At 36.9% G+C, this 27,219-nt stretch overlaps 2 protein-coding genes across 2 annotated transcripts in view; one reads left to right on the forward strand and one right to left on the reverse strand.

Annotated features, from left to right (window-relative positions):
- Nucleotides 1–27,219, reverse strand: part of LOC134749011 (protein sidekick-1-like) — a 160,764-nt gene that overhangs the window by 15,879 nt on the left and 117,666 nt on the right. The window contains exon 2 of the mRNA XM_063683900.1: nucleotides 4,711–4,853. Coding sequence (XP_063539970.1) covers nucleotides 4,711–4,853 — 143 coding nt within the window. The remainder of the gene's footprint in view (nucleotides 1–4,710; nucleotides 4,854–27,219) is intronic.
- Nucleotides 1–27,219, forward strand: part of LOC134749012 (large ribosomal subunit protein bL34m) — a 559,836-nt gene that overhangs the window by 9,607 nt on the left and 523,010 nt on the right. The gene's annotated exons all lie outside the window — the stretch shown is intronic.

Genomic DNA, 27,219 nt, shown 5'->3' on the forward strand with positions numbered 1-27,219 from the left:
AGCAATCCTTGCTAGTAACGCCTTGAACCCCTTGGCCACCCTGCCACGGCGGTACCCGTCCCAATTTCTCGACTATCTTACTAAGACTAGGCGTCTTTGACCAACTCTAACCCATTACATTTTTGAATTTTTTATATGCAAGGTAAACTGATTTACCTATCATTTTGAATAATTCAAGCAGATACTTAATTTAATAATATTTGCTTTTTGGTTCGTTATGAAATTCTGCCACTACGCCTATAAAAAAAAACAATAAACGATGTTTGCTATATTTTGCAGTTTTTTTTATAAAATTGACATGCACATAATAAATAACACATTACCAAATTCCAATAAATGTGAATTGCAAAATAAAATACACATACAAACATAATATATTTTACTTAAATATTGGCGGTTAAAATGTCTACGCTACGGTAAAAATGTCAACACGCGTAGAGAAACGAGTACAAATACTTGCAGCAATTTACGAAGCCTAGCTATGTATTTTATATGGCAAATGGGGTCAGCCTTCCTTATATTGCTTTTCCACCTCGCTCTGTCCCCAAGTTCAAGTAGTTTTAGTGAATGGTATAAAATTAGCATACCCAGAACTTGACTAATTTAACAGCGCCCAAAAAATGCCGCCCGCTACTTTATTTTATTATTTTAGAGGGCCCAAGAAACTGCGGACGCTTCGTCTTGCTTAATTACGGAGGCTTACGCGGCTCGCAGCGGCTCACACTAATTACGTCTAAAAACAAAAGCCCGACAAAGGAGAATTTATTTTTTAATTTCTCAGAACCTTCGAATTAAAAAAATAATTCAAACGCTTATAGTCTCACTCTCAATGAGAACAGAGAAATCGCGTTGTGGTTAAATAAAGAATAACGGCGCGATTCGGGAAATGAATTAGAGATTCACTAGATATGAAATAGTACAGATATGTGTCGTTCCAAGGTAAAAGGTACCTTATGGCGGCTGGCGCTTAGCGCCATCCAATATTAATTGGAGCGGCGTTAATAATAGCGTAAGCGCCAACCGCCATACGGGACCTTTACCCGTGGGACGTCACATCTTTACTATTTCATATCTAGTGAATCTCTAATTCATTTCCCGAATCGCGCCGTTAGTTGGCAGTGGCACAAGTGCTGGAGCGCGTTGTTTTGTTTTGATAATCAGGTTTAGAAAAGGATTGATTGACGATTTTTTTAATGCTTTGGACGTTATTAAATATCATAAACGGCAAAAAAGATTATTCAGTGTATTAAAAAAACTTGACCAACACGAAAGTACATTCCTAATCAATGTCCAAATATTAATCTGTGGGCTCGGTAGTGCTCCCGCCAAGACGAGCAAAGCGAAGCGCAAGGGCACTATACCCACCTTTTTTCGAAGCGCTTCGACGTTTTTTTGAACCCTCATAACTTGGGTTTGAATTTTAACAGATTTATACTTTAGATTTTATTAATGTCTAAAAAAAAACCGATTTGGTTTCTGACTCACTCACTCACTCACTCACACTCATTGATGATCTTCAAAACCTTTAGGGTATTTCCTGAAGTCCTAGAAAGCTGAAATTTGTTATGTAAGATAGTCTTAGTACACACACAACAAAAACTTGAAACTTTTAGCTCCTAAGGGAGCAAAAAGGGGGGGGGGGGGGTGGAATTTTGAATGGAGAATCAATAACCGACCAACCGATTTAGTTGAAATTTGGTATGTAAATAGTTTTTGCTATGGGGAAGGATATATAACAATTTTCAACCCCAAATCACCAGGTAAGGGGGAAAATTTTGTATGGGGAATCAGTAAAGAGCTGACTCTATGTATAAGAGATGCCTCCAGATGCGTATTTCAGGATTCTAAATAGTAAATTACCCCCAACCCTTTAAATTAGGAGATGGAAGATTGTCATAAGCAACTTACAAAAAGAAGTGAAATCCCACCAAAAACATTTTCATGTAAAATGTTGCCATAAGGCTCGCACTGTCACAAAGTTATCAGATCTCTCGTAGAGCCAAGCTTCTAACTCTTCAAGCCCTATCTTCACAAACTCTACACCTTAGTCGAAATATATTATGCTAAGCTACATATTTTGACTAAGGTGTAGTTTGTGAAGTTAGGGCTTCTAGGGTTAGAAGCTGCGGTGTCAGCATGGTTGCATTTTTATCACTCTGCCTGATGTCACTACGCCTGTCACTTTCGCGCTTACATACTTGTTAGAACGTGACAGGCATGGTGACAGGCGATAAAATTGCTACCGTGCTAAGCTCGCTGGGCTCTACAAGAGATCTGATAACTTTTTGACAGTACGACTCCTATGGTTTCGTCTTGGCAACATATTACATGAAATGAAAATTTCATATACTTATATTCATTTTAATGAATTATAATATATACCTACCCATACTTTGAATAAGATTATTGTTTTATTTATTTTTTACTTTACTGATTCAATACACATTGCTATTGCAAATGCGATAAGTAGAATTTGACTTTCATATTTCGACTCACCGTCATTTCCCATCAGAGGATAAAATGCAACCGATCGACAATTTCATAAAAAATAACCTTTTCCCAAAATGCATAGGAAACTAAATCAGATTCAAAATGAACAGGAATGGCCATTCAAAAACAATGACTCGACAATAAAGACAATTTGGCTCGCGGCCGCCCAAACGTATCCGTGCGAGCAGCCAAATCAACAACTAACTTCATCACATACAAAGTTTCAGACAGTTGTATGACAGTAGCTTCGCGAGTGCCGGAACCAGTAAGTTTGTGGATATGTAGAACGGTGCTTGGCAGGCGCAAGGCATGATCACGGTTCAACACTTCAAATAATTAGTGCTGTTGGCAAGAATATGATGCTGTGATTATTGTTAGAATTTTGAAGAAACATGAAGCGATATTTTAGTTAGAACAATGGAAATGTGTTAAAGTTCTTTGCGATTGTAACGCGTTTGTCTTGGTCACGATGTGAAAGGAATACTGTTGGAAAACTTTGGCTGGGCAACTTTCATCGCCAGCTTCGACGGCGTTAGTTTAAAATCGGACAGTCTTACATAGTTTGACTTAGTTCCGAACTAAAACACGGGTAGGTAGATACGTACATAGGTGTATGTTTTAAAGTGGTGTTAGGTTACTAAAACATTCATAACATTAGTCACCGACACCACAGGCGGGACCCCTACTAAATAATCTTACGTCGCCATTTGCACCGTCAGCAAATCCACCCTACTACTACGTCACGTATACAGTGCGGAAAACCAACTAAAAATTACAAAAAAATAACACTCGCTAATTTATTCTACTCCTCGATACATTTTTCCAAGAAACATTAGGTCTTGCACCGACTGTAGTATAAAATATCCATAAAATCGAATATTTTGTATTCAAGAATATCTTTAGACAAGCAAAATTGAAAAAAAGAGAAAAATATTTGAATCCAGTTTTGTTTCTTTTTAAAAATAAAATAATGTTTCCTGTAAGTAAAATGAACTAACTTAGGTTTTTTTTATTTATTAGAAAAAGGTAAGCATTTGAACGCAATCTCACCTGATGGTAAGTGTCGATGCAGTCTAGGATGGAACATGCTTACCTAAAAGATGTCTATTCACTGTCAGTTCAGTTAAACTTGTTTTCGGTTTTAAGGCACTTTCCCTCCAGGGCCCATTAATTTTTTCCACCCTGTATTTCTAATCAATCATACATTCGTAAACCTTTTTAAACTCACACAAAACACTTCAACAAGCTCACTCCATCCATCACTTAGCAGTATGACACGATTTTTCAATGTCGAAGGCCTCCGATAGCCCTCCTCAGGCACGGTCCAGCGGCTGGCATATAAATGGCGCACACTTGGGGAATATATGGCCCCTCGACATGTCCCGCGATGCATTATAATATATGGTGAGGGCGGGTAGGTATTATCCATGTCATTTTTTTATGAAAAGCTTTTCAGGGCTTAAGTTGATGGAGTGATTTAGGTGAACATTGCGAACATGTCCTAATTCATTTTTATTATCACTTTATTTTTATGGAAATTTAATATACGTATATAGTTTGGCAAACGTTACATGAAAACAACACAATACTATTTACAATTTTGCTTTTGTGCCATTTTCAACTAAAAGGATACTTATTGTCGCTTGTCAGTAAGGCGCTATTTCCATATAGCTTCAATTAGAAATCAACCTTATCGACAACCGACAATGTGGTACCTTTTGGATGAAAACGTCACATTTATTAGTAAACAAGATTCCTCAAGAAGCGTTCATCTGATTATCCGGGTGTGTCATGAATCGGTTTTGTTTCGCGGCAACGTTTCGCTATGAAGCGTTTAATTATACATAAGTTTTTTTATACGTATCCATTGAAAAAGAAGATGGTTACGGCTCCCTATTTTAACAAATTTATATTCCGATTTTGTTTTCGTAGTCCATCTTGAGCAAGTACGATGATTAATAGACTATACTGCTGATATACAAGATATTGTTTTAACTATTCAGTGATTGAGGTGCGTGGCTGCATTACACGGCATATGAAGCATATGTACAGACCGTATTTCGATATTGTAATTCACAGCTAGCAGGCCCAAAACGACAGTTACTCGCATGAACACACCGGTTTCCGCGCTTAGCGTGACACCGCAGCTTCACTCGCAGCTTGAAGTATAGAAGTACAGTACTGTGAAGATTCACGATAAATGAATGATACTGTACTCACAGTCCGATTCCCAATGTGCTTAGCGCGGCACCGCAGCACGGCCGATTGACCGACGACCGCTGTCACGTTCCGCGGCGACACGTCGTCGAAGTATGGTCGTTCAGGGCGCGCTTCGCTCGTCACGCCTGATAATCCACCGAGACCTGCAGACAAAGAATGGAATTCACTCGTGAATCATACCTTGACGAAGTTGAAAAGGAATCTAGGTTATCCTTCAGATAATTTTTGAAGTTATAAGTGATGCCTCTATCTCTGTGGTCGCTCCCTCATGACTGAGGATAGTGGTCATCAGTGGATGTGGATGCTCCACACCAGATTTTTGTGATCTGCATCCATCGGTGCCTGTCCATCGCGTCTCTGACGACCGAGCAACAGTTAGTTAATGAGGCCTAATAGTTCAAAAACAATCTGATAAGTTGCAAATCTGACGGACGGTTTTCAAGCGGATCATAAGAAATAACGGTAGCACAGGGGTAGGTTTCCACTAAAGGAAAAAACCTAAATTATTTTGTAGAAACAAGGTTTGGCATGACATAAAGTAGCAGCGTCGTCATCTTTTGCTAATTTTCATACCCTAAGGACAAACCACACAAGAATCGGCGTCTTCCCGGAACGCGGCTAATTAACATAATATTATGTTTCATGCACGAAGCGTATATTGTGTGTTTGAAACACGCTCAATAATTAGGTAAACAAAATAATAAATTGAATGATTCCAATGATTACCAGTAGGCAATCCCTTTTAAACATGACTAACTCCACTGAAATCTGTAACGACGCAAAGTAGTAACACAGGCCACATTCGCAGATTAAACATCTATGCGTTTCCTTTGCACATTCATGTCTGAATTCTAGAGCAAGTAGCGGCGTACATAAACCAATACATTTTCGATAACAATAGCTGAAAAATACAATTATAATATACATTCGAGCGACCAAAAGTGTATTATTCTTGTATTATTCGGCCTTCCGTGGAAAGTGCGTTATTTCAGTGAGGCAAATGTGATTACTGTGAGTGCACGTCCGGGACATTGCCCATTTACGAACGTTGCACCATAATACAGCAAATGAGGTCATTTACATCGGTAAATCAACATAATATAAACTATTGAAATATAATATTATGGGTTAAACTGTTACTTTATTAATAGTCCTGGTGTAATTGGATATTCGCTAAATCCATGTTCTGTAAGTAATAAAAACACGAAAAATATCTTATGTACTTAAGTAAAGTATTTCCAAGACTAACAAACACGTATAGCACTAAAAAGTTATCAGATCTCGTAGTAGGTACCAAGACATTGACTGTAGTCCTAACTTGACAATTTCAAACACTATAACTCTCTAATACTTCCTAAGGTCAATCCCAGAATAACACTCACAACTTGAAGACCTGTGCTTAACTACTACTTAGTCCATTGCGGAAGTGTTCATGGTTCATATTTTAACTTAGGTACAGACCAAACCTTACTTCTAAAAAATACATACCTATGATAAATTGCAACACACATAATTTCAGATCAAGATATATAAATCTTATTTAATATTGTGCCAGCAAAGCAATTCTCGAGAAAGAAAAATAATAATGTTTAAGTACACTTTGTAAAGTAAAATATGCAGAAAGATTCAGATAAACAATTTGAGCAACAAAGTGATTAGAGCCCTTAACAAATTGTTACGAAATCTCTTATAATTCTCGCATTTTAAGATGTGGCAAATGGAACGAATGATGAATGATTAGAATTAACACACAGGAACAAAAGTAGAGTTTTAAATTAAAATTGTCTCTGATTCCATATTTATACACGACGAAGTTTAGTGTTCGATGCCTTGATGTATGGTGTAAGGGTTTGCTTGACTGTTAGTTGTTTTTGTGGATAACAATATCTCGGAATAAGGTTGCAGATACCGTAAACTAATATATGTGTTTTCGAACAGTTTTTACTGCTTTTGCTAGTGAGGTTTTAGGTTTTGCATGCTATTTCGTTTCTATTTTCTTTTGGCAGAGGTAAAAAGCATTGATATGGAAAGCTTTGTACATTTCTGTAACTCCATCGTCGAAGCTCCCAATTTAATTAGCTTTATGCGCCGATTAAAAAATTGGCTTGTCGAGCGCCCATTCTACACCTACCAAGAGTTCTGTGCACACAAAAAATAAAAATTGTATTAATAGTATACTTAATTACAATAATAATATTTTTTAATAATTTATGTATATATTTAAAATTGGAAAAATTACTGCCTCGGATGGAATGGATGAGGTCTTGGTGTCTCAGTTGATAGAACTGGAGTATCGATCCGGAGGCCGTGAGTTCAAGTCTCACCCAAGGCAGTAATTTGTCCACTTTCAAATTTATTCTAAGCTCAATAGCATCGGTCGCAACGTTTCTGTTTGTTAAAATTTATGTATGTATAAATTTAAATAAATTATAAATCGATCCATAATGTTCACATATAAATTGGTGTTATAAATAAAAAACCGGCCAAGTGCGAGTCGGACTCATGTTCTAAGGGTTCCGTACATTAAACAATTACTGTAAATGAAGTTTGCAATACACTGGATTCAAATAAAACATCGATTATTTACTAATTTGAAACTTGTGAGTTTTCGACTCTCATAACGATACATGATAACATGCTGTAAGGTTTTTTCTAAATAAAGATTTTTGCTGAATTGTATATGAGTAAAAATAACTAATCGCATTTGTCGTCACCTAGCACAAAGTAAAAGCTAAAACAATGACGTCTGTAAAATGTAGGATTCAGTGGTAACCTGCTGGGGCTAGCGATCGCCGTGATAGGAACGCGTAAACAACCTGTCACAGCTTCGCCGCATTTCTGCTGCTAGTTTACTCCATTTGAAATGAATTTAGCCAAGCCCCGCCCGGAGAGGGCGGAGAGTGATGTCCAAGTTTGGAACATTCAAGCAATTTTTTATGTATTTACCGCATTTCACTTAAAATAATAATAATAATTAAGATGTTGGCTTTCAAATGGCATCTCTTGTGCCCAGAGTAAATGCTATAATCGTGGTTTCCGCAAAGTCAAGAGTTCCTATGTTTAAATATAGTGGTGTCAGAAATTTACGTTTACTTTTATCTTGTTATTATAGCACGGTTAGTGAGGCCAGTCAGAAAGGTATTCGTTATGCTATTCACTTTGCTTTGAACGAGTTACTGTACAGCGTTACAACAACTGGAAAATATAAATCTCCTTGATGACTTACCTGTCATCTGAATAGTTTACCCATCATTTAAGACAGTAAATGCACATCCGTGACACATGAAATAATTGAAAAGCGAAGTTTAGATTCGGGTAACGTTGAAGCGTCGAACGTCATTCAGTTGGTGTTCGATCTTTGAGCCATTAACTGGCGAGTAATGGTGCACTATCGAGACACATGGCGTTCTCTAAACTCCTATGAGAAATCAACAGCGAGTTTGGGCAGATTATATAGAGAGGAGCTCGGGAGATTTGAATCATAAAGAGAGCTAATAATACTTTCATAATAATTCGTCACGTTGAGTGGTTAATAACCAGGTAGTCACCTGTTATGGTTTTATTACTACAAACAACCTGAGAAAATTTTCCACACTCCATCCACTAAGCAGTTGATATGATATAAGATGTTGTGGCCTGTAAAGAACATCAAAGCACGAAAAATAAAATTGTAACAAACATGGAACGCTTTTTCAGTTTAGTTCTCTCGCTGCAATACAATTGCAATCCTCTGAGCGTATTTTTGTGTCATCTGGTAACTAGAAACAAAGGAACTGCTCCTCTACACGTACCTCTAGTATTTTTACCTGTTATTTTTATTTCAAAATGGGAGCCGTTATCGCCAACTTCAAATACCTGTTACTGTAAATTACATAAATTGAAGGAAACGAACAGAGCGTTTTATTTTAAGCATTTTAAAAAATTGAACAAAGTTCTTTTAGTGAGAATTTAATATTCTGTGCGCGTTTGGTGTTGAAATGGCCGTATTACATAAGAACGACAAATTATGAAACAACTGAAACTTCAACTTCAAATATCTTTATTGCCAATATATTACATTTACATATTATGTTACCATTCTATATAGTTTACGTGTAACACTACCTACGGGTAAAGTTTTGAATATAAAGTCAAAACTGACAAAAGTAGGTATAAAATAACAACAACTAATTTCCCATGACATCCAATATACATATGGCATAATATATTATGAATGTTTGATGTCCTAGGAAGTTACTAGCCTACAAATTGATATACTATAGCATTCTAACCTCCACTTTTTATTTCACCTTCTTAGGTGATGATTTTCAAGATAATAAATATGTATATAAATATGTACTTATGCAAAATTCCATTTAAACCAGTTGACTAATGTGTGTGACTTCTTTTATGAACAAACATAGGTAACAAACCAAACACAAACTTTTGCAATCATAATACTAGTAGTAAAATAAAATTACAACGATAAACATTGTATTTTAATACCCCATAAATACACATACAAAGAAAACATAATGTTTTGATACTTCCATACAATGTAGGTATTATAATATTTTCGAAAATACAAACTTTCGAGAGAATGTGAAATCGGAGAGGCGTTATGGAAAGACAAAAGACCGAGTGCACACAAAGAAATGCCTGTCATTTTCATTTAGTTGGTGCACCGCTGACGTGTGGGCGCCGAAATCTGTTCGCGGGTAAGGCCGTGGCCAAACATCGAGGACGAGGTTTACACTGTTTACACATACATTAATAGATATGTCGCAGAATGGCTGAATTGTGCCATTTATCGCCTTTGACAGGCGTTTTATCACGCAATCTTTGACAAATAGAGCAAACTAGGGTATTTCATCTGTACACGTGGCGCAGTTCCGCCAAGGCCTCTATGCGCTATCAAAACAAATGATATCCAGAACAATTGAAGTTATGCTATCAATCAATCTTCAGATGAGAACGAACGGAAGAAGATGACGTCAATGGCGGTTCCTGGTCAAATCCACTGGTTTGCTTAAGATGAGAAATGTAATTAATGTGTGCTATGATTTGTCTGTCCAGTAAAGAGTTCGATTATCATATTTTATTGAAAGCCTTCGTCATCCACGATTAAAGGTTCTAATGTGCTGCCGATAGTACGATACGCCCACGATTCCCGATTATATTGAATTCCATAACGCAACATGATAGTAAAAAAAACAGGTCGTCATATCGATCCAACATTAATAACTATACTAAACACATGTGGTAACCCAATGTTATTTTAACAAACGAAATCCGATGACAGCAGCTAAGTATCCTAATGCCATTATTGGATATACAAAAAAGAAACGGAAAAAATGCGCTAGTCAGCACATTGGCGTGATCGCACAACAGTAATTTTGGTCATGACGAATGGTGGAAAAGAGAAACCAAAGATTTCAGTTAGACAGTTGCTCCATCCATGTAGCAAAATGCGGTGTTTAATTAAAACATAATGGGACGGACACACGCCACATGGATTTTTGGAGACATTTAATATTAAATTTAACGTCTTCTGCAATGCAGTCGGCAGCAATGTCGCGCAATATTGCTACAGGAGTGATGCTGGTGTATTCTAAATCTGAACCTTAACTCTTGTACTAAATTGCAACATTGCATTTATGAATTCGTGATAAATATTGTCATATCCTTTCCAGGTAATAAACCAGGTAATAAATCTCTATCAAATTGCATCGAGATTCAGTCAGCCGTTTTGCGTGACGTAGGAACAAACTTCCACACATCTAAATATCCATACAAACTTTCTCATTTATAATATTAGTATTATGTGCGGCCACGCTCTCTTCGCGGCCCCAGCCTCTTCTGCTCCCTTCATAAGAAGGGCGGGCAAAGGCTTTCTTATTTCCGCCTCGGCAGGTGCCACGGTGGTTCGGAAATGAGCAGAGTGCGGCGTGTGTTGTTTCCGAGCAGGAAACGTGGTAATGGAGTCACGTGACGTGATGACTCATTTTTAAATGAACTTATAACAAGTTTTAAATATTAGAAAATTGTAGATTAGAAGTAGTAATAAAACACTTTATCGCACGAAACAAGTACATACCACATAGAGATTTGCTAGTTGTAATACTCGTACAATACTATCAAATTGATCACGAAAGATTTTTCTTGCAAAAAGCATGAAAATTACATGTAGGTACCCCTTGTGAACTTACAAATGTGCCAGCTACAGTCATGTGTCCATACGTCTTGGAAATACTGGCATGCAGAGACACAAATTGCATGCAAGTTTAATTACCAAATATAATATATAAATATAATATACTAGCTTTTGCCCGCGACTTCGTCTGCGTGGAGTTAGTAATTTGGGTAGCTTTTTTTTCATCGAATCTGCTTTTTATCCATTTCCCATACAAACTTCCATCGCCCTTTTCAACCACTTAAAGGATGATTTCTGGGATAAAAACTACCCTTTGTACTTCCCCGGGACTCTAACTATCTCTGTACCAAGCTTTAACTAAATCGGTTCAGCGGTTTAAGCGTAAAGAGGTTACATACAGACACACTTTCGCATTTATAATGTTAGTATGGATGGATAATCCGAGACGACATATTGTTTACTGTACGCCAGTCACTTCGGCGTGGCGTTAACTAGTATTCACGCTACTGTTCCATTTTATAGGCATAATTATGTATTCCCGCCTTTACTCACTCAGTCCAAAATGAAAAATATCTTAATAAGTAGTTTACTGAATACCGTAAAACGGAGTCATCATTTTTAATGCTTTTAACCTGGCTCATATATGGTAATAATAATAAACAAATAAACAAATCTTAAGTAATTAAAACTGATTTGGACCAAGTAGGTATAAGCAAAATGAATTTCGCAGTTGGAATAATTAATGATTCCATTACGGACAACGTAACACTGCAATAGGTAAGCCTCTCGTGTCTCACGGCAAACAGAAGGCTAAAATAATATCCTACCAAAATCATTTATTCGGTGATTATCTACCATACATATAAATACAGGATATTTTTGTAATGTCTGACCATACTCTGAGGAGTAAATATGTGTCGCTTAACTTCAAACTCGGGTAAATCCATTCAACCCTCTCAGCAAATATCTACCCTATTATCTTTTTATTAATACCAAAATCGCAGAATCTGACAGATGGATTTACTCGAGTTTAAAGTTAAGCGACTCATATGTCACTCGCGAAAAGAAAAACTGCTGTTCCATAGGAATCATTGATATAGGTATGATTCGCCGAAATGTAGAAGAAGGTGGAAGTCGCCAGCAACATGCTGAGGTGAGACCATTTCGTGGCACTTTCTCTTTTTTATGTTTCTCTGTTTTGTACAATTTTCTATTTTTGTGTTTGTGCTCACGAATAACTCACTCCGCTCTCTCTCTCTCTCTCTCTCTCTGTACTCTGTATATAAAATTACCTCGTGAAAATATGACGTACATAATGGCACTACCAAACCTTTTCACTGCAAAGTCTGTGCAAGGTTCGCTTAGAAGGAGGTACCTAGATGTTATTTATTTAACTAATTTCATCCGTGCAGCGTTGTATTGAATATAAAAATTAATAATAAATACTATAAGTAATTATTAAAAAATCGCGTACCTACCAACGGTACTTAATTACTAAGTAGCAAACACTATTAAAGTTCATTAACTATAAAAGAAAACATGAATTGAAAACTTTTGTCCGTTGACACCACAGGCCAACAACTGCATACTTATCCCCTTATTCATAAACGTCTACTAATGTTGACAAGCGGCTAATAATCGTTTGTCCCTTTCCGACGTATTGGTATGATGGAAAGGGACAAACGATTATAACGATTATAGTTTGGAATTGCAAAGGCTCGCCACATGAAGTTGCTCATGGATCAGTTAGGGGAGTTCTACAAAGAGATCAGTAATCTAATACCACACCACCTGCAAAAGTGCCACTAAAGCCTTGTAATGGCGAATGCCTTCTTAAAAGTAAGGATGAGGTATTGCATGGTGCAGAACACTTCAACACTCGCATGCTGGATCGATTCCACCTCAGATGCCTACGTAAGATACTGAAGATCCTATGGTCTGATCGTGTTCGGAACACCGAAGTGCTGCGTAAAGCAAATGTGGGTGGTATTGAGGTATTCATGAGACGTCAGCTTCGTTGGTGCGGTCACATTTCGCGAATGAACGACCAGCGTGTGGCTAAGCTTTTATTCTGAGCTTGAGGAGGGCAAGCGGAAACAGGTACAAGTATGTGCTTAAGCGTCACATGAAAAAGTGTGGCCCTCGTGATGGGAGCAGTAGGCAGCCGTGCGTACGGAATGGCGGGCTGCAATAAATGCCAAGATAGGTAACCGATTTTGAATCTCAGCGGCGCTTAGAGCTTGATGCCAAGCGTGATAGAATAAAAGCCGGACCATCTGCGGCAATACCCTATAACTAGTTATGTTAATGGCGTGTTCACATGCCCGCAATGTTCGCGAACTTTTACTAACAAGATCGGCTACATCAGCCACTTGGGAGCACACCAGCGACAGTAACGGAATTGACAGCAGTCGCCGTGGCCGAAGTCGTCCGTGGAGTTATTATTATTCGTGTGTTAAAAAAAACCGGCCAAGTGCGAGTTGGACTCGCGCACCGAGGGTTCCATACTTTTTAGTATTTGTTAATATAGCGGCAACAGAAATACATCATCTGTGAAAATTTCAACTGTCTGGCTATCACGGTTCATGAGACAGGTGACAGACAGACAGACGGACAGACGGACAGACGGACAAACGGACAGCGGAGTCTTAGTAATAGGGTCCCGTTTTTACTCTTTGGTTACGGAACCCTCAAAATGAAAAAAAAAGGCCAAAAGTTATTTCTAACCTACATTACGTAATTAACTCTATTTAAGTTCGTGCTAGCATCCTGGAGCCCGACTCTAATTTAACAATTCGTTACGGTTTCGATCTCATTTTGATGACTTTGAAGATAGCTCACATCCGAAATGAAGTGAAAGTCGTGCGTGAGATGCGCGCCTAAGCGCCTATCAATAGCGCGCGCCTAGCACTAAGACGATCGTTAAGGTCATGTTAAAACCATATCGAATTATTATATTGAAATAGACCTTGCGACAAACATTCTGATTTCGACGTGACGTGGGTCAGGAAATGCCGTGACGGTGATACATTGAATAACTCCTTTTGTGTACATTTGAGCAAAATGAGGTTTGCTGTTATTATTGTTATACGTTCATATGGAATTGGGAACACCTTTGAAAAGAGTTCGTTTCCTTACCAGAAACAGCTTAAGCTCTAAGGTTGCTTATTTCTGAATTATGTATATTTATATAATATTAAGACAAGTTAATTGTATCACACCAGCCAGCCAGCCGTTAGTAATAAACTTGGTATCAATATTTGAGTTTTCTTCTCTGGGTTGTTGGTAGTTTATTGTTTAGTTTCTACCATAGATAGTCAAGAAAAATCTCTTCAGTCGAACAACACTAACTCTGCACCAACTTTGAGTCGTTGACGTGACAATGTCTAAAAATCGTATCTTCATAAAAAGCATTGATTTTTGTCATTGCAAAATAAATACATATGATTATTTATATTATTATTTTTATATTAAATTTATATAAAGAAAAGTACCTACGGTATGTTATTTTATGAATTCTGTAGTATTTTAATTTAAATTTTTAATGCATGTTAATGTTTTGAAAACATGTGTCTCATCGAGTTTCTTATATTGCAGGTATTACATACCTACCTAATTTAGGAGGGATATAAATCTTCTCAGGTCAGAGTTCTAGGGTTAGAACCGGCGTAGATTTATTTGACGTTCATAAGCGCATTATAATATGCCTACTTGGAAAATAAACCAACTATCTCTTATAGGGATAAGTTCGCCTTTGTACCTAAATTTATGTGAATTTCATGTAAACCTTTCTTTGTACAAATAATAAAGCGATTTACTACTATTAGTACTATTACTACTACTACTACTATCTTTTATTTTTCTAAATTAAGTATGTATTAAATGTTATGTCATATTCATTGCATTTTTTCTATATTAATATATAAAATAAGGAGAATAGAAGTAAATTATTTTTTTAAACATCAATCAGTTTAAAATTAACGGTTGCAACCGCTAGCCCAGTTAGTTAACACGCTAAGCCTGAACGGGCGTTGTTTATCAGTTCCAGTTAAGGCCTAACTCGACCTAAAGCGGCTGAGACAATCATCGCGTGCCCCGCGATAGCACCCAGGCACGAACAAAGGCGCACTTACCTTAAACCGATTTAAAATTTTCTGGAAATTTCGTGAGTTAAGACTACTGCATACATAGACATATATTACTTCGTAAAGACCGGCCTTACGAGCAAAATCAAAGTGAGGAGTCAAAATCGCATTTAGTTACACCAGCGCGCTCAGTCGTGTGGCGAATTACGCAGTGGAATGACGTCGGTGTTCGGTCGGAATTGTATGCATACGCTTATACTTTGTTTACACCAATGGTGACGCCTTTCCAGTGCGCCAAACGACTCGCCAAACGATTGAGCGCGCTGGTGTAACTAAATGCGATTTTGACTCCAATGTATCGGCCCCATTTGTAGTGCTCGTAAGGCCGGTCTCTACGAAGTAATATATATGTCTATGGCTGCGTATACCTGCAGTTAATATAGATAATAGTACGTACTTATTAACCTACAGAAAGCTTACTGTATTGATGTTTGACACGGATGCGCCGGTTGTCAGAGAGGTTAAGGTGACATTCGGATATCTACTGCAGCTGCATTAGGCTAAGCGTATGCTGGGACGCAGGCGACGCAGCACAGCATTTTGCAGATCTGCAAGATCAGGGCAGTTAGGATAAACATAGGCTCCCTCCGTATGCTCCGAGCAGTTCCACTCAACACAGACCATTCGCGCTAATAGCTAGGATATTAACAAGAAATAGACGTTTGACGAACATAATACGTTCAGTCAGTCTGATAACGAGTTGTTGCTGCTTTACAGTTTCTCAAAGTATAGAAAAAGTATATTAAATACATTAATAACGCGTCACTACGTACGTATTACTACGTACGTAACGTATTTTAAGTCGAAAAATGCTCGACATGTTTCACTGCGTACCGAGGAGTGTCATCAGGAGCTTGCGTTGACGGTGACGGACCGGCCGGCGCAGACTGCGCAGCGAGCTGATGACTCGGCGCGGGCGCCGGTGGCGGCAGAGGGGGCGAGAAACTTCCCTCGTTTACGGCATTATTGTCAAATGATGGGTTGCACACAACACGTTATTAATATATTCAATATGTCTGTGTCTCAGGGAAGTTTTGTTGTAGAAAAAGTATTTGGCAGAGTGATTATTTAAAGAAACGCTCTACTCGTGGGAATTTATATATTATGTTAACGGACTTGTATGTAATCCGTCATTGTATACAACGGAAATGTATACATTCAATATATTTTTTCAATCAATCAATATATTTTATTTCAGACTAATTTCCATAGTGTTAGTGTACATTCCCTTAAGCCTATGTTAGTTAAACCTATACTAACTTATAATAACTTATAACCTAAGCCTCTGGATCCCATATGTACATTGTCCCAATGTTTCCGGAAGGCGCAAGCAGGCGACTCTAACACTAGGCGCACGAGGCTGTTGCAACTGTCTCGCACGCGACGCATTAGGGAGGCAGTTCTTTTGCGTATTATCGCATCGAAGCAGTCCGTACGCGCCTCCGCGTTCATACCTAACGCGCTGCAAAAACGAGGCAGTCCCAACAGCATCCTGAACCCATTGTTGTACTGGACATTTCCCAAGATGTGTGTGTATTAGTTATAAAAAAAATTAAACAATATTTTATATATTTCCTAAATGGCCTCGGAATTGTATACATTTCCTAGGAACTGTATATAATTCCCAAAAAATACGTGTCGACGTGCACGCGTCGCGCAGAAATCTGTACCGGCTGTACAACGAGACGCAGAGCAGGGAAGACACATGACACGTGCCTGCGCCGCCGCGTACGTAGCTATAGGACGTCCCATACTTTACAAAATCTGCTCCGTCCTGCGCTGCGTGGTACTGCGTCGCCTACGTCTCAGCATACGCTTAGCCTTACTGTTGCAGCATAAGAACTGCAGTGGCGTTGACGCGGGCGGTGAAAGCTGTCACTTGAAAAAATGAGTGGCGTTCGTTGCTACATTACTGGGCGATTAAAACGTTTAATTGACAGCGCCTGCTTCAACGTCGCTGCAGTAACTTTGACACAATAATGTTACTGCAGTTGCCTTCTGAATCATAAGTAGTAGGTAGGTACCTATAATCATTTACGAACATGTGAAATACATAAGTACATACATGTAATTTTACACACACATTATTTTATCTAAATGTAAGTTTAAATTGGTCTCACGACCACCTACATATACCTACCTACGCGAGTATAGGAGACGTTCGGAAGAAAACTGCAGCTGCATTATATTTACGTTGGAAAGTGTGCACTGTATAATAAAATTTCTGTTACTGCAGTGTATTGTGCACACAAATAAACTACTTATAAAGTTTTTTAACTCCTTACAAGCATAGCTTAAAGCACAGAAAAATCACGTACATAATAATTTTGGCTGCAACGGAGGCGACTTGGCAAAACACCCGCATAACTTAACCTAATTTTCACGTTTCCCTAATGTATTCCATCGTAACCGTTTAACGTTATCAACTGCAGTGACAAAATATAATAATATTATCATGGGCAGTCATTCAATGTACGTAAGTTTTGAGGTTTAGTATATATTTTATATTTTAGTAACAAAAACGAAAACTGTTAACATTGATAAACTAAACATTACTTGTAAAATATTTCATCTCATAAAATGCTATTATTTTACATTAAGGGGTTCCCATGCCCCAATGACCTTCGATCTGAATCCCTTAGTTTTCTAATATTTTTTGTAGCTTATCATATTAATAGCAACGGCTTTAAGCAATAGAGTATTCCATATTTACTTCGGAGTTCATTGTCTTCAAGATATTTGGCATCAAAGTGAACAAATTTAGGACAAAAAACTGGTTATCTGGCCATAACTTTTGTCTTAGTTAGTTTAAAATTAAAACCTCTGACATGTTTTTAGATACATCAAAAACGAACTCAAATATATAGATTTCATATATGTAGGATCTTTCACAGCAATCGAGATATAAACAAAGTGTTTTTTTTAGGCAATGTTTAAAAAAAATCATAAGAAAATAAGTCATCATCTTCCTCGCGTTGTCCCGGCATTTTGCCACGGCTCCATGGGAGCCTGGGGTCCGTTTGGCAACTAATCCCAAGAATTGGCGTAGGCACTAGTTTTTACGAAAGCGACTGTCATCTGACCGTCCAACCCAGAGGGGAAAATAGGCCTTGTCGGGATTAGTCCGGTTTCCTCACGATGTTTTCCTTCACCGAAAAGCGACTGGTAAATATCAAATGATATTTCGTACATAAGTTCCGAAAAACTCATTGGTACGAGCCGGGGTGTGAACCCGCGACCTCCGGATTGCAAGTCGCACGCTCTTACCGCTAGGCCACCAGCGCTCATCATAAGAAAATAAGTATTCATTTTTTTCAAAATCCGGTAGACAAAAATGGAGATCAAAAAATGGAAAACCGATAGCTGTTTGTCTTATAATTCGATCTGTAGTGCAAAAGTAGTAGTAGACACGATTTAAAACTTGTCAAAAATCGATGAAAAACTTCGGGTAGCCCCTTAAGCCCCAGCTCATGTTCACGTTCCTTTCTAGTAAATGTTACTAATGATACAATATATAAACATGCAAATTTATTCAGGTCAACAACCTTTAATACCCGTACGTCACAGATAACATAATTATACGTGAAATGACAATCTATAAAAAAAACCTTCGACGTAGGATCAATAACACACAAATAAATAAAAATAATCATTTATATGGCTGCTGCTGATCCCTTTTCTAATTGCCACATTGTGTTTGAATAACACATTCACTGTCAGTGACCCACTAGCCACGTAGCTCGCGCTGACAGTGAATGTGTTAAGATATTATAGGTATAAAAAAAAAACATTAAACCTAACAAAAATTAACAACACAAATTTTCGTTTTTATTTTTTACAGTGACGTATTCATAATAAAATATCATAATATGACTAAATTCGCGTTGATTGACGGATGGTCACTTGGCGGAATTGGTAACGCATTAGACGCGCAATCCAAGGTTGTGGGTTCGAGTCCCACGTTGGCCAGAGTTTGATGATCATCGTTGATTTTTTTCATTGTGATTGACATCTGTATTTACAATTTATAGATTGTAATACTGTGGTACGTCCCATAATAAAAAAAGGAAAAATAAATTAACATCTAATATACATGTTATTTGTTTAATCTGTGCTTTTATCTTTATCAAAAACTCCCGTCTATTTCTAGCTTCCGCTTGTCCATGAAATTGCTCGGCAAAGCTGGCGAAGCGGAAAAACAGACCTTATTTCCAAGGACGTGCCCGGTCAGGGGACATACTAGTAAATACCTACATTAAAAGTCCACAGTTTTGTACGAGCTGAAAACAGCTATTTTATACAAACTATCAAAACAGTATTTTATGTAGTAACACTTGTTTAGGAAATATCAAAATAATTAAATTGTGTAAAAAATGTACTACGCTATCTGTTAACTCTGCCATTTCATGTGATGTTAAATAAAAATGTTCTATTCTTTTTTAAATTATGGTGATCGTTACGCTTTCTTTAAAAAAAGTACGTTATCATTGCGTATTTGCTTGCTAAACAACAATTTAAAAAAAAGGAGAAAGTTCGACCGTTTTTTGTCACTAATAACAAAAACTTAAAATTAAAAATGTAACAATAAAATTAACCTTTTTATAAAAGAACGAAAACAGACTTCAAAAAGGGTAACAAAATATTATCCCTTTATAGGCGATAGCAACTGATATGTTTGAAGTCGGTGCCAAGCCAAATAGTCAGAATAATGGACCCTAAATGGAGCTATTAACAGCTTTCTTTCCTTCTTATCAAAACGCGGGTAGGCATTCGGTTCGACTGTGTTGACGCTTTTATGATTTGGTTTCTCTAAACTAAAGCTACTCGTACTGTAGCTATATGTTCTAACGATTATTTCTTATTTATCAATTCTAATTACTGTTTTAAGAAAAAGAACAGCATGTACTCAGTATTCACTTAAAAATCTTAAAATCACTCTAGTTAGGGTCAATAACACTAAGGTAGAGTAAATGAGCAGAAAACGTTAATACTACAAAGTGAGCTAGTTTTGAATAATTCCAATTGGCCTCTAGGTACTTTTCTTTAATGAGACTGAAGATTTTTGTGTTTCAAGATAACAGTAAAGCATTATTTAAATGAAAATATGAATTGAAAGGTTAATTAAAATGGTATCAATTTATTTTATTCTAGAGTTGGTTTGATCCCGTTAAGTATTCGCACGACAAATCGGGTCAATAACTTTTTAGTATGAGTTATTTAAGGTAATTTTCTTTTCTTTAAGGTACAACTATTCTGTGGACATCATAAAATAAACGGACTTTAAAGCCCATTTTTCGTACAGTGTCCTTATCGGCATGTTATACCTTCTACTTCTTAAAATTTTTATGATGAAAGTCTTAAAGAAATGTACCTAAAATCGTTATTTTTGTATTGTTTACAAAATAGACGCCGGTTTTCACGAACGTTTTTGACCCGAATACCTAAACTAGTTGTCTATGGTTTCAGGCATATCGTTTTGGCTACATAAAAGCACGGCTGTTCGGTACAATTTTCGGGTCTAAAGTAAAGAGCTTTCTGCCGATTTATGCATCCACTTACATTATTATTATACGTATACCTCATTGGATATTATTAGGAGCAGTAATATGTTTTTTCATTTGGTAGTATTTATTAAAAACACGAATAGTTTAAAAAAAATTGTGTTCCCATTTGCAATAAATAGCGACTAGATCTAGCAGAAAGGTCCTGCTTGCTTGGATTTTGCTTGTAAGACTTTAATAGGGTTAGGTCAGTGCCCGTATCGGACGGGAAGCACGTACTCGCCATGCTTCACCTGCGAGACTAAATGCAAACTCCGAACTATCCAACTTTTCATGATATTGGGGTAAATATGTGTCAGTAAGTTTTGAACATTGTTAAAGCTTTAGTTTCAAAGCTTTGTAAAGCTGGAACTTTATCAATTATCACTTCTTTGTAGTAGTTCTACTTTGCAGCTGCGTTATTCTTTTACGTGACGTCGATTATTCCTATCAGGCGGTGGCAGTTTTCAAACCTTGTTTGTTTTTTCGTCAAATTTTATTCATACTCAAATACAAAGGTAATCCGCCACATGATTCGTTAAAACGCAAATGTAATCCGCACAAGTCACAAACTTATTCATAATAAAACAAACATATTTTTTGCTGCATAGCTTCGTCAAAAACCTTGTTTTTTATTAACCGTCACTTTGTAAAGAATTATTGAAAGCTTTGTCTATATATACAGTATTATTTCCTTTGTCGTCAAGGTTCGTTAACATAGTTTAAATCATAAAAATTACAGATCAACTAAAATCTAATATATTTAAATGAATTCATCTATTTACAATCTTTAGCAATATTGATTGTCATATAATATCTAAAGCACAAACAGGTGCAGAAACAGCCTGAGCCTCTCAAAATTAACCAACGAAATCATTGACAAAAACTTCATAAATAACAAAACATTGAAACCCTCGGGCTCTGTTGGTAATTTAAGAATGAATATTAAAGGGACGTTGTATTAAGTGTTAAGGAGTATTAAAATTCATAACATTACACAGGGTAATGCTTTAGCGAGTACATAAATCAAATAGTGTCCTGTAGAAAGTTGCTAATGGGACATTTATGCTAAGCAATGGGTTTAGAGTCGCCGCTCGTAATTGTGTTTTATTTTAATTTCACTGAGTGCATGGCGATGATAAATACTTTGTAGGTTAATTGTGAACGCTACTTTATTTGTTGTACCATATTCATTTCGTACTTTTGTTTTACTTAGTTACCTATTTTAAACAATTTATAGAGTCCATCTAAGCTAACTTTGCAGTGCAAAGTTAGCTTAGAAAGTTTGCACCAACTTGAATATACTAGTGAGGGAGTGTCAATGTAAACGGCAAACGGCAATTTCTTACAAATTTGACATTCAATATTGACAATGCATACAGTGTTAGCTTGATCCGACTAGTTAAAAAAATGTTTGTATAAAGGATTCTTTGAAAGCAGGTCACATAAAATTATTTGTAATGTTATTTATTTAAGGTTTTCATGTTTACCGTATATGTGTATTAGGATACATATTTAACTCTGTTAACATAATTACCCCTCTTTATTTTATAAATAATGTTTTATTTCTGACATAAACATAAAAGCGGGATATATTCTGATATATCTTATTTCAAAAGGTAGTTGGAAACTTGCGATTATTGCACCAAACTAGTGATTACAATGTTAAGCGCACGTCGTTAACCGTTTAACTGCCAGATGGGTCTAATCTGGCCTATAAAAACTAAACGTAATCCTTGCACCGCACAATAAGAATAAACACATAAAAAACGCGTTACCCGCCAGTGGCGCTGCGAGCGCGAACGTGAGGCGAATGGCGACGAGCGGGTAGTGATGGCGGGATGTCGATGAAAGTAACAATGTAATGTTGTGGAAAATAAAGGATAGATGGATGGATGGGATGTGGAAGGAAAGAGGAGGAGGAAAAAAATACACAGCCTCTTTCGACCGAGACTAGTTTTATGTTATTGTTTTTGTGATTTTGATTATAATATAATGTGGAATTTGTACAATTTATCATCATAAAAATGATCTTATTTATTGAAAAACAGTAGATTTAGTATTATCCGAAAACACAATCATGACACTCATAAAACTAATTATATTGACGTGGTGTATTATCATTTGTCCCCGCCGGGCACAGATGGGAATAGGTGTTTTCATATAAACCATTCCCATTTGTAACCGGATCCAATGTGGCGGCCGTCAAGTAGGGCGAAGACAAATGGGAATACACGATTGTGACATCAATTTAATTAAACCGGAATTAACGCTTGTCTGACATGACAATGACACCAACTTATTTAAAGTAGTAGTAAACGTCGTTCTCAACTCTATTGCCACAAATACGCGCAACACCTCAACACATAAACATCAAGTTTCATCGTGACACCTCAAAGCCTTCACGTGTCACGTTGTCACATCACTACGGCGCAATGGTATTGAAAATAAAAACCGGAATGCTGGCAGATGGCCCGCCGGCTGTTTTGGATTTTATTGGCCCTTTTGGTTTTAAGGTTGACAGCGATGGGCAAGTCGTGGTTTAGGACGGAGACGTGTGCCCTCTTCGACACGACGATTGTTTCCGAGGCAGTATAGGGGTTAAGTTTCTGGGTCTATTGATTTTTACGAAGTGTGCGTGTTAGATATTGATGGAAACTGTTACTTTTTAGGGTTCCGTACCCAAAGAGTAAAAACGGGACCCTATTACTAAGACTCCGCTGTCCGTCTGTCCGTACGTCTGTCTGTCTGTCACCAGGCTGTATGTCATGAACCGTGATAGCTAGACAGTTGAAATTTTCACAGATGATGTATTTCTGTTGCCGCTATAACAACAAATACTAAAAAGTACGGAACATTTGGTGCGCGAGTCCGACTCGCACTTGGCCGGTTTTTTTTTTAATTATAAACTGATCGGCGATTGGCCCTAGTCACACCTGATGGAAAGTGAAGACAGGGCCTAACATGGAGCTCACCGGTTCAGTAACAGCCTATTTACTCTTGCTTAAAAGATACAGAGGTAGTATTGATCAGGGAATACAGATGGCGGGAGCGCATTCCATTCCTTAGCCGTCCGTACCAAACAGGAGGACTTGGGTTTGATATTTTAAGAATGCTTTGTGAGATTTTAAATATTTACATTTGAACAAATTGATCAGTTTATTGAAGCACTTAACACATATTTTAACGGCCTCCTAGTCTAGTCGGTGATCATTAATTTTACACACATGTTTATTCTCCACTTTTGTTGTTAATTAATAATAAAAGCTTCCGTATTATATATTACCGCAAATAATATGCTACGAAAGAACTTTGATTAATAGCATTTATATCATAACGCAACGTGAATATTAATCCAATAAACCACTGACCTCACACACCGTTTGACACGTGCCTATCAAATTATCGCCAGAACAATTTAGTTTACGTGAATAAAACACCATAGCTGAATATATCCGATACACATGAAAATTGTGCTCTGTTAGAACTTAAATAATTTAAGGGAAAATGAGAGAAGTAGCGTAAAAATTTTCTCGTCAAACTTTCGTAGTTGATTTTAGATTTAAATCGCATGATCTCAAATTTTACCTCTTTTTCTCCATATTGAAATTTAATATGAAAATTACCGCATACCTATAAGTATTTATTGGAATTCCCTCAAATCTTCAGCTACCTACTTAGCACATCTCTATTAGAAAAGAAGCTTAAAGCGGATTATCACCAGTAACACACGACTACTGCGCTATCATTTCTGAGGAGAAATCCTCAAATTAGATATGAAGCACAAAGCAACTTTGAAAGCATCTTTAAAACAATGGGATTTAATTTCGTGCTCGGCTCTCTGCGCTACTGAGCGGCGAACAGCGAAAATATCACAGAGGGTGCAGTAATCAAACTGTCATTTTCATAAATGAAAACCGTAATATATTTTTTTCCGAAAAAGATACCTACATCTTTTTATTTGTGACACTACATACAAATACAAATGTAAACAAATACACATTATGTAAAATTGTTCGAAACGGTTCATAAGTCAGCACTCAGCACAGCGTGCTGGATGGTAGCCCGTCGCTCGGTCTTTTGTTGAAGCCACTACAAGTAATAATGCAACGAACGCTCATATGAAGATCGGGTAATGTAGTCAATAAGCACAAATAAGTAAACATTAAATAAACATACAGTACTGTTGGCTAAGAACGTAAACCTAAAACTACATATTTATTTCAATGATTGATTTAGCAGGTTTATACTGTTAGCCGACTATAGCAGCTTTTTACAATTTTCTGAAAGTATCCCGCTCGCACGTCACGGTTCATGCTATCCGCGAGCTAGCATATCTATCTATCTCTAAAAAAAATAATTAACTCTTCCATAGAAAATGGACCAGCCAAAATCTATGACACAGCCAAAATTTCTTTCGCGATTTCGGGGTTGGTCCCACAGTAAAAGTTGCTCAGTATAATCCCAAAACCTCCCAACGGGAATTAATTTTAGCTACCGTGTATAGCTCCAGCCGGGCTAGCACATGATTGGTGCGAGAGTATCTCGCCGCGACATAGACTACCCGTCCACCTTTAATTCATACAGATAGTAAAAGACGGGTAGTCTATCTCGCGGCGAGATACTGTCGCGTCAATCATGTGCTCGGACTACAGTTTATAAAACAAACGAAATAGAGCAAGAACAAGTTTTGTATAAAAAACTTAAATTCGCTGTATTTTTTAAACTATGGTATCTGAAGCTACATAAACTAATTACAGACATAAATATACCTTGTCCTATTGTAAGTACAAAGTTTCAGAGCAAATTAGCTATTCGTTTTAAAATGAGAGCGTAACAACGTTTGTATGGAAAACAGACCTTGCCGGGGACCCTTAAGAGTGTTGCTGTTATTTATTTATTTATTCAGGTAAATACACACAATATCTAAACTTAATTACAAAAGTATCGTTAAACCAGTAAGGTTTGTCTTGATACTCCATCCGCTGTAGATTTTATACAACAATAAATTAAGTAATAAGTGAGTCCATTATGTACAGGAAAGTCGTACTTCCCATGGTGATTATGGATCCTATTAGGTACAAGAAGTACCTTGCATACAGAAACATTTGCCGATGTTATGTAAAATAATTCGTATAATGTAATCTTTCTGTAATCAGTATCTGTAAAAGCTGTGACACTACAATGTGAGATGGTAATATCGGGGTTAGCACCTACTTGTAAGAAATTATTATGAATTTTCTTGCCCGTGCGATGATAGATCCTGAATTCAAAACGAAAAGATTTCTAAGGGCCACTTACACCATTCACTAACCCGGGGTTAACCGGTTAAACCTGGAGTTACCATGGTTACCAGTACAATTTGACACTGGATTAACCCCGGGTAACTCTCTAATAACTTAACAAAAAGAACAATTGGACTGTGATTGATACTTTTGAATATAAAAAACTGTAAATATATCTCTGTTTTGGAATATAATTCCATGGTGGCAGATACTTTTGGCGCGTTGTTTCATCCGTTACAAGTGAACAACTTGCACTAATTGGCCAACCCCCTAAATGCAAAATAAATATAGCTTAGTAGATATATTTTATTGTCACTCTAAAATTAATAAAGTTAATTTCTCAAAGAAACCTTTGCTACTTTGCTTGTGATGTGAGAACAATTAAAACAAAAACAATATTAATATATTCTTAATTAATAATGTTAGAAAACACACGTCAAAAGTGCTGAGGAGATAGAACTTTCATATTTCACATCTTATATATTCTTGACTTGTACGTACTGTATACGTTCACAAATTAATATCCTTACAAAATACCCTATTTCCTAATACAGTAAGTACTTATGAGAATTCATTGATTCTGGAAATGTAATCTTGGTTAAACTTGGTAATATGACATGTCACTCTCATTATATGATATTGCATCCGTTAATATCACAATATATTGCGCTCGTAGCATTTCGAAGCATGTGCTACGTGGCGTAGCTCCTCTACGGCGTAGCACTAAGTTGCCGGAACATTATGGCACGTTCGTGCGTCAATTTCAAAGTTTATAACATACTTTGCCGGTATCCCAAATGTATGGAAACAAAATTTACCTACCTTTTATGAAATTAAATTGTTAGTACTAGGTAGAGAGTATTTTATATTAAATTATTAAAAATAGCAAATTTTCATAGAAAACAACGTTCCTCGGAAACTGCCAGTTCCAACTAAAACTGCAAGGTGTTGACTCGTAAGGTTATTAATTAAGGATTGAGGTATATTCAAAACACAGATTTAAAACAAACATTAAGACTGTTAAACTAAATTACTTGCTTAAATGGACAAAGTTAGCTAGTCTATACCACGTCATTTAGCTTCAATTTCGACGCACGTTTAGTTAGACTAAATATGTATTAGTAAATATGTACCTATCTTTTTGCCGCAAACCGTGCAGTTTCTTCCCTTAAACTTTAACTGAACTCAACTATTACCAAGAACGCTTTCATCTTACAAAAACCAGTCAAAGCATTAGCGAATATCATGAAAAGCATTAGAAAACGCTTAAGCTAACGCAACGCACGGAAAGAAAAAAGCCATCTTACACCATTACTGCATCACTCAGAAGAGTAACGTCTCAAGTCTCTTAAAACCCCTTGCGTGGTTATGTCTTCCTGATGTGGATATGGTTAGTCCTGATTTAT

The sequence above is a fragment of the Cydia strobilella genome, chromosome 17 (genome assembly GCF_947568885.1).
Source record: "Cydia strobilella chromosome 17, ilCydStro3.1, whole genome shotgun sequence".
NCBI lineage: Eukaryota > Metazoa > Arthropoda > Insecta > Lepidoptera > Tortricidae > Cydia > Cydia strobilella.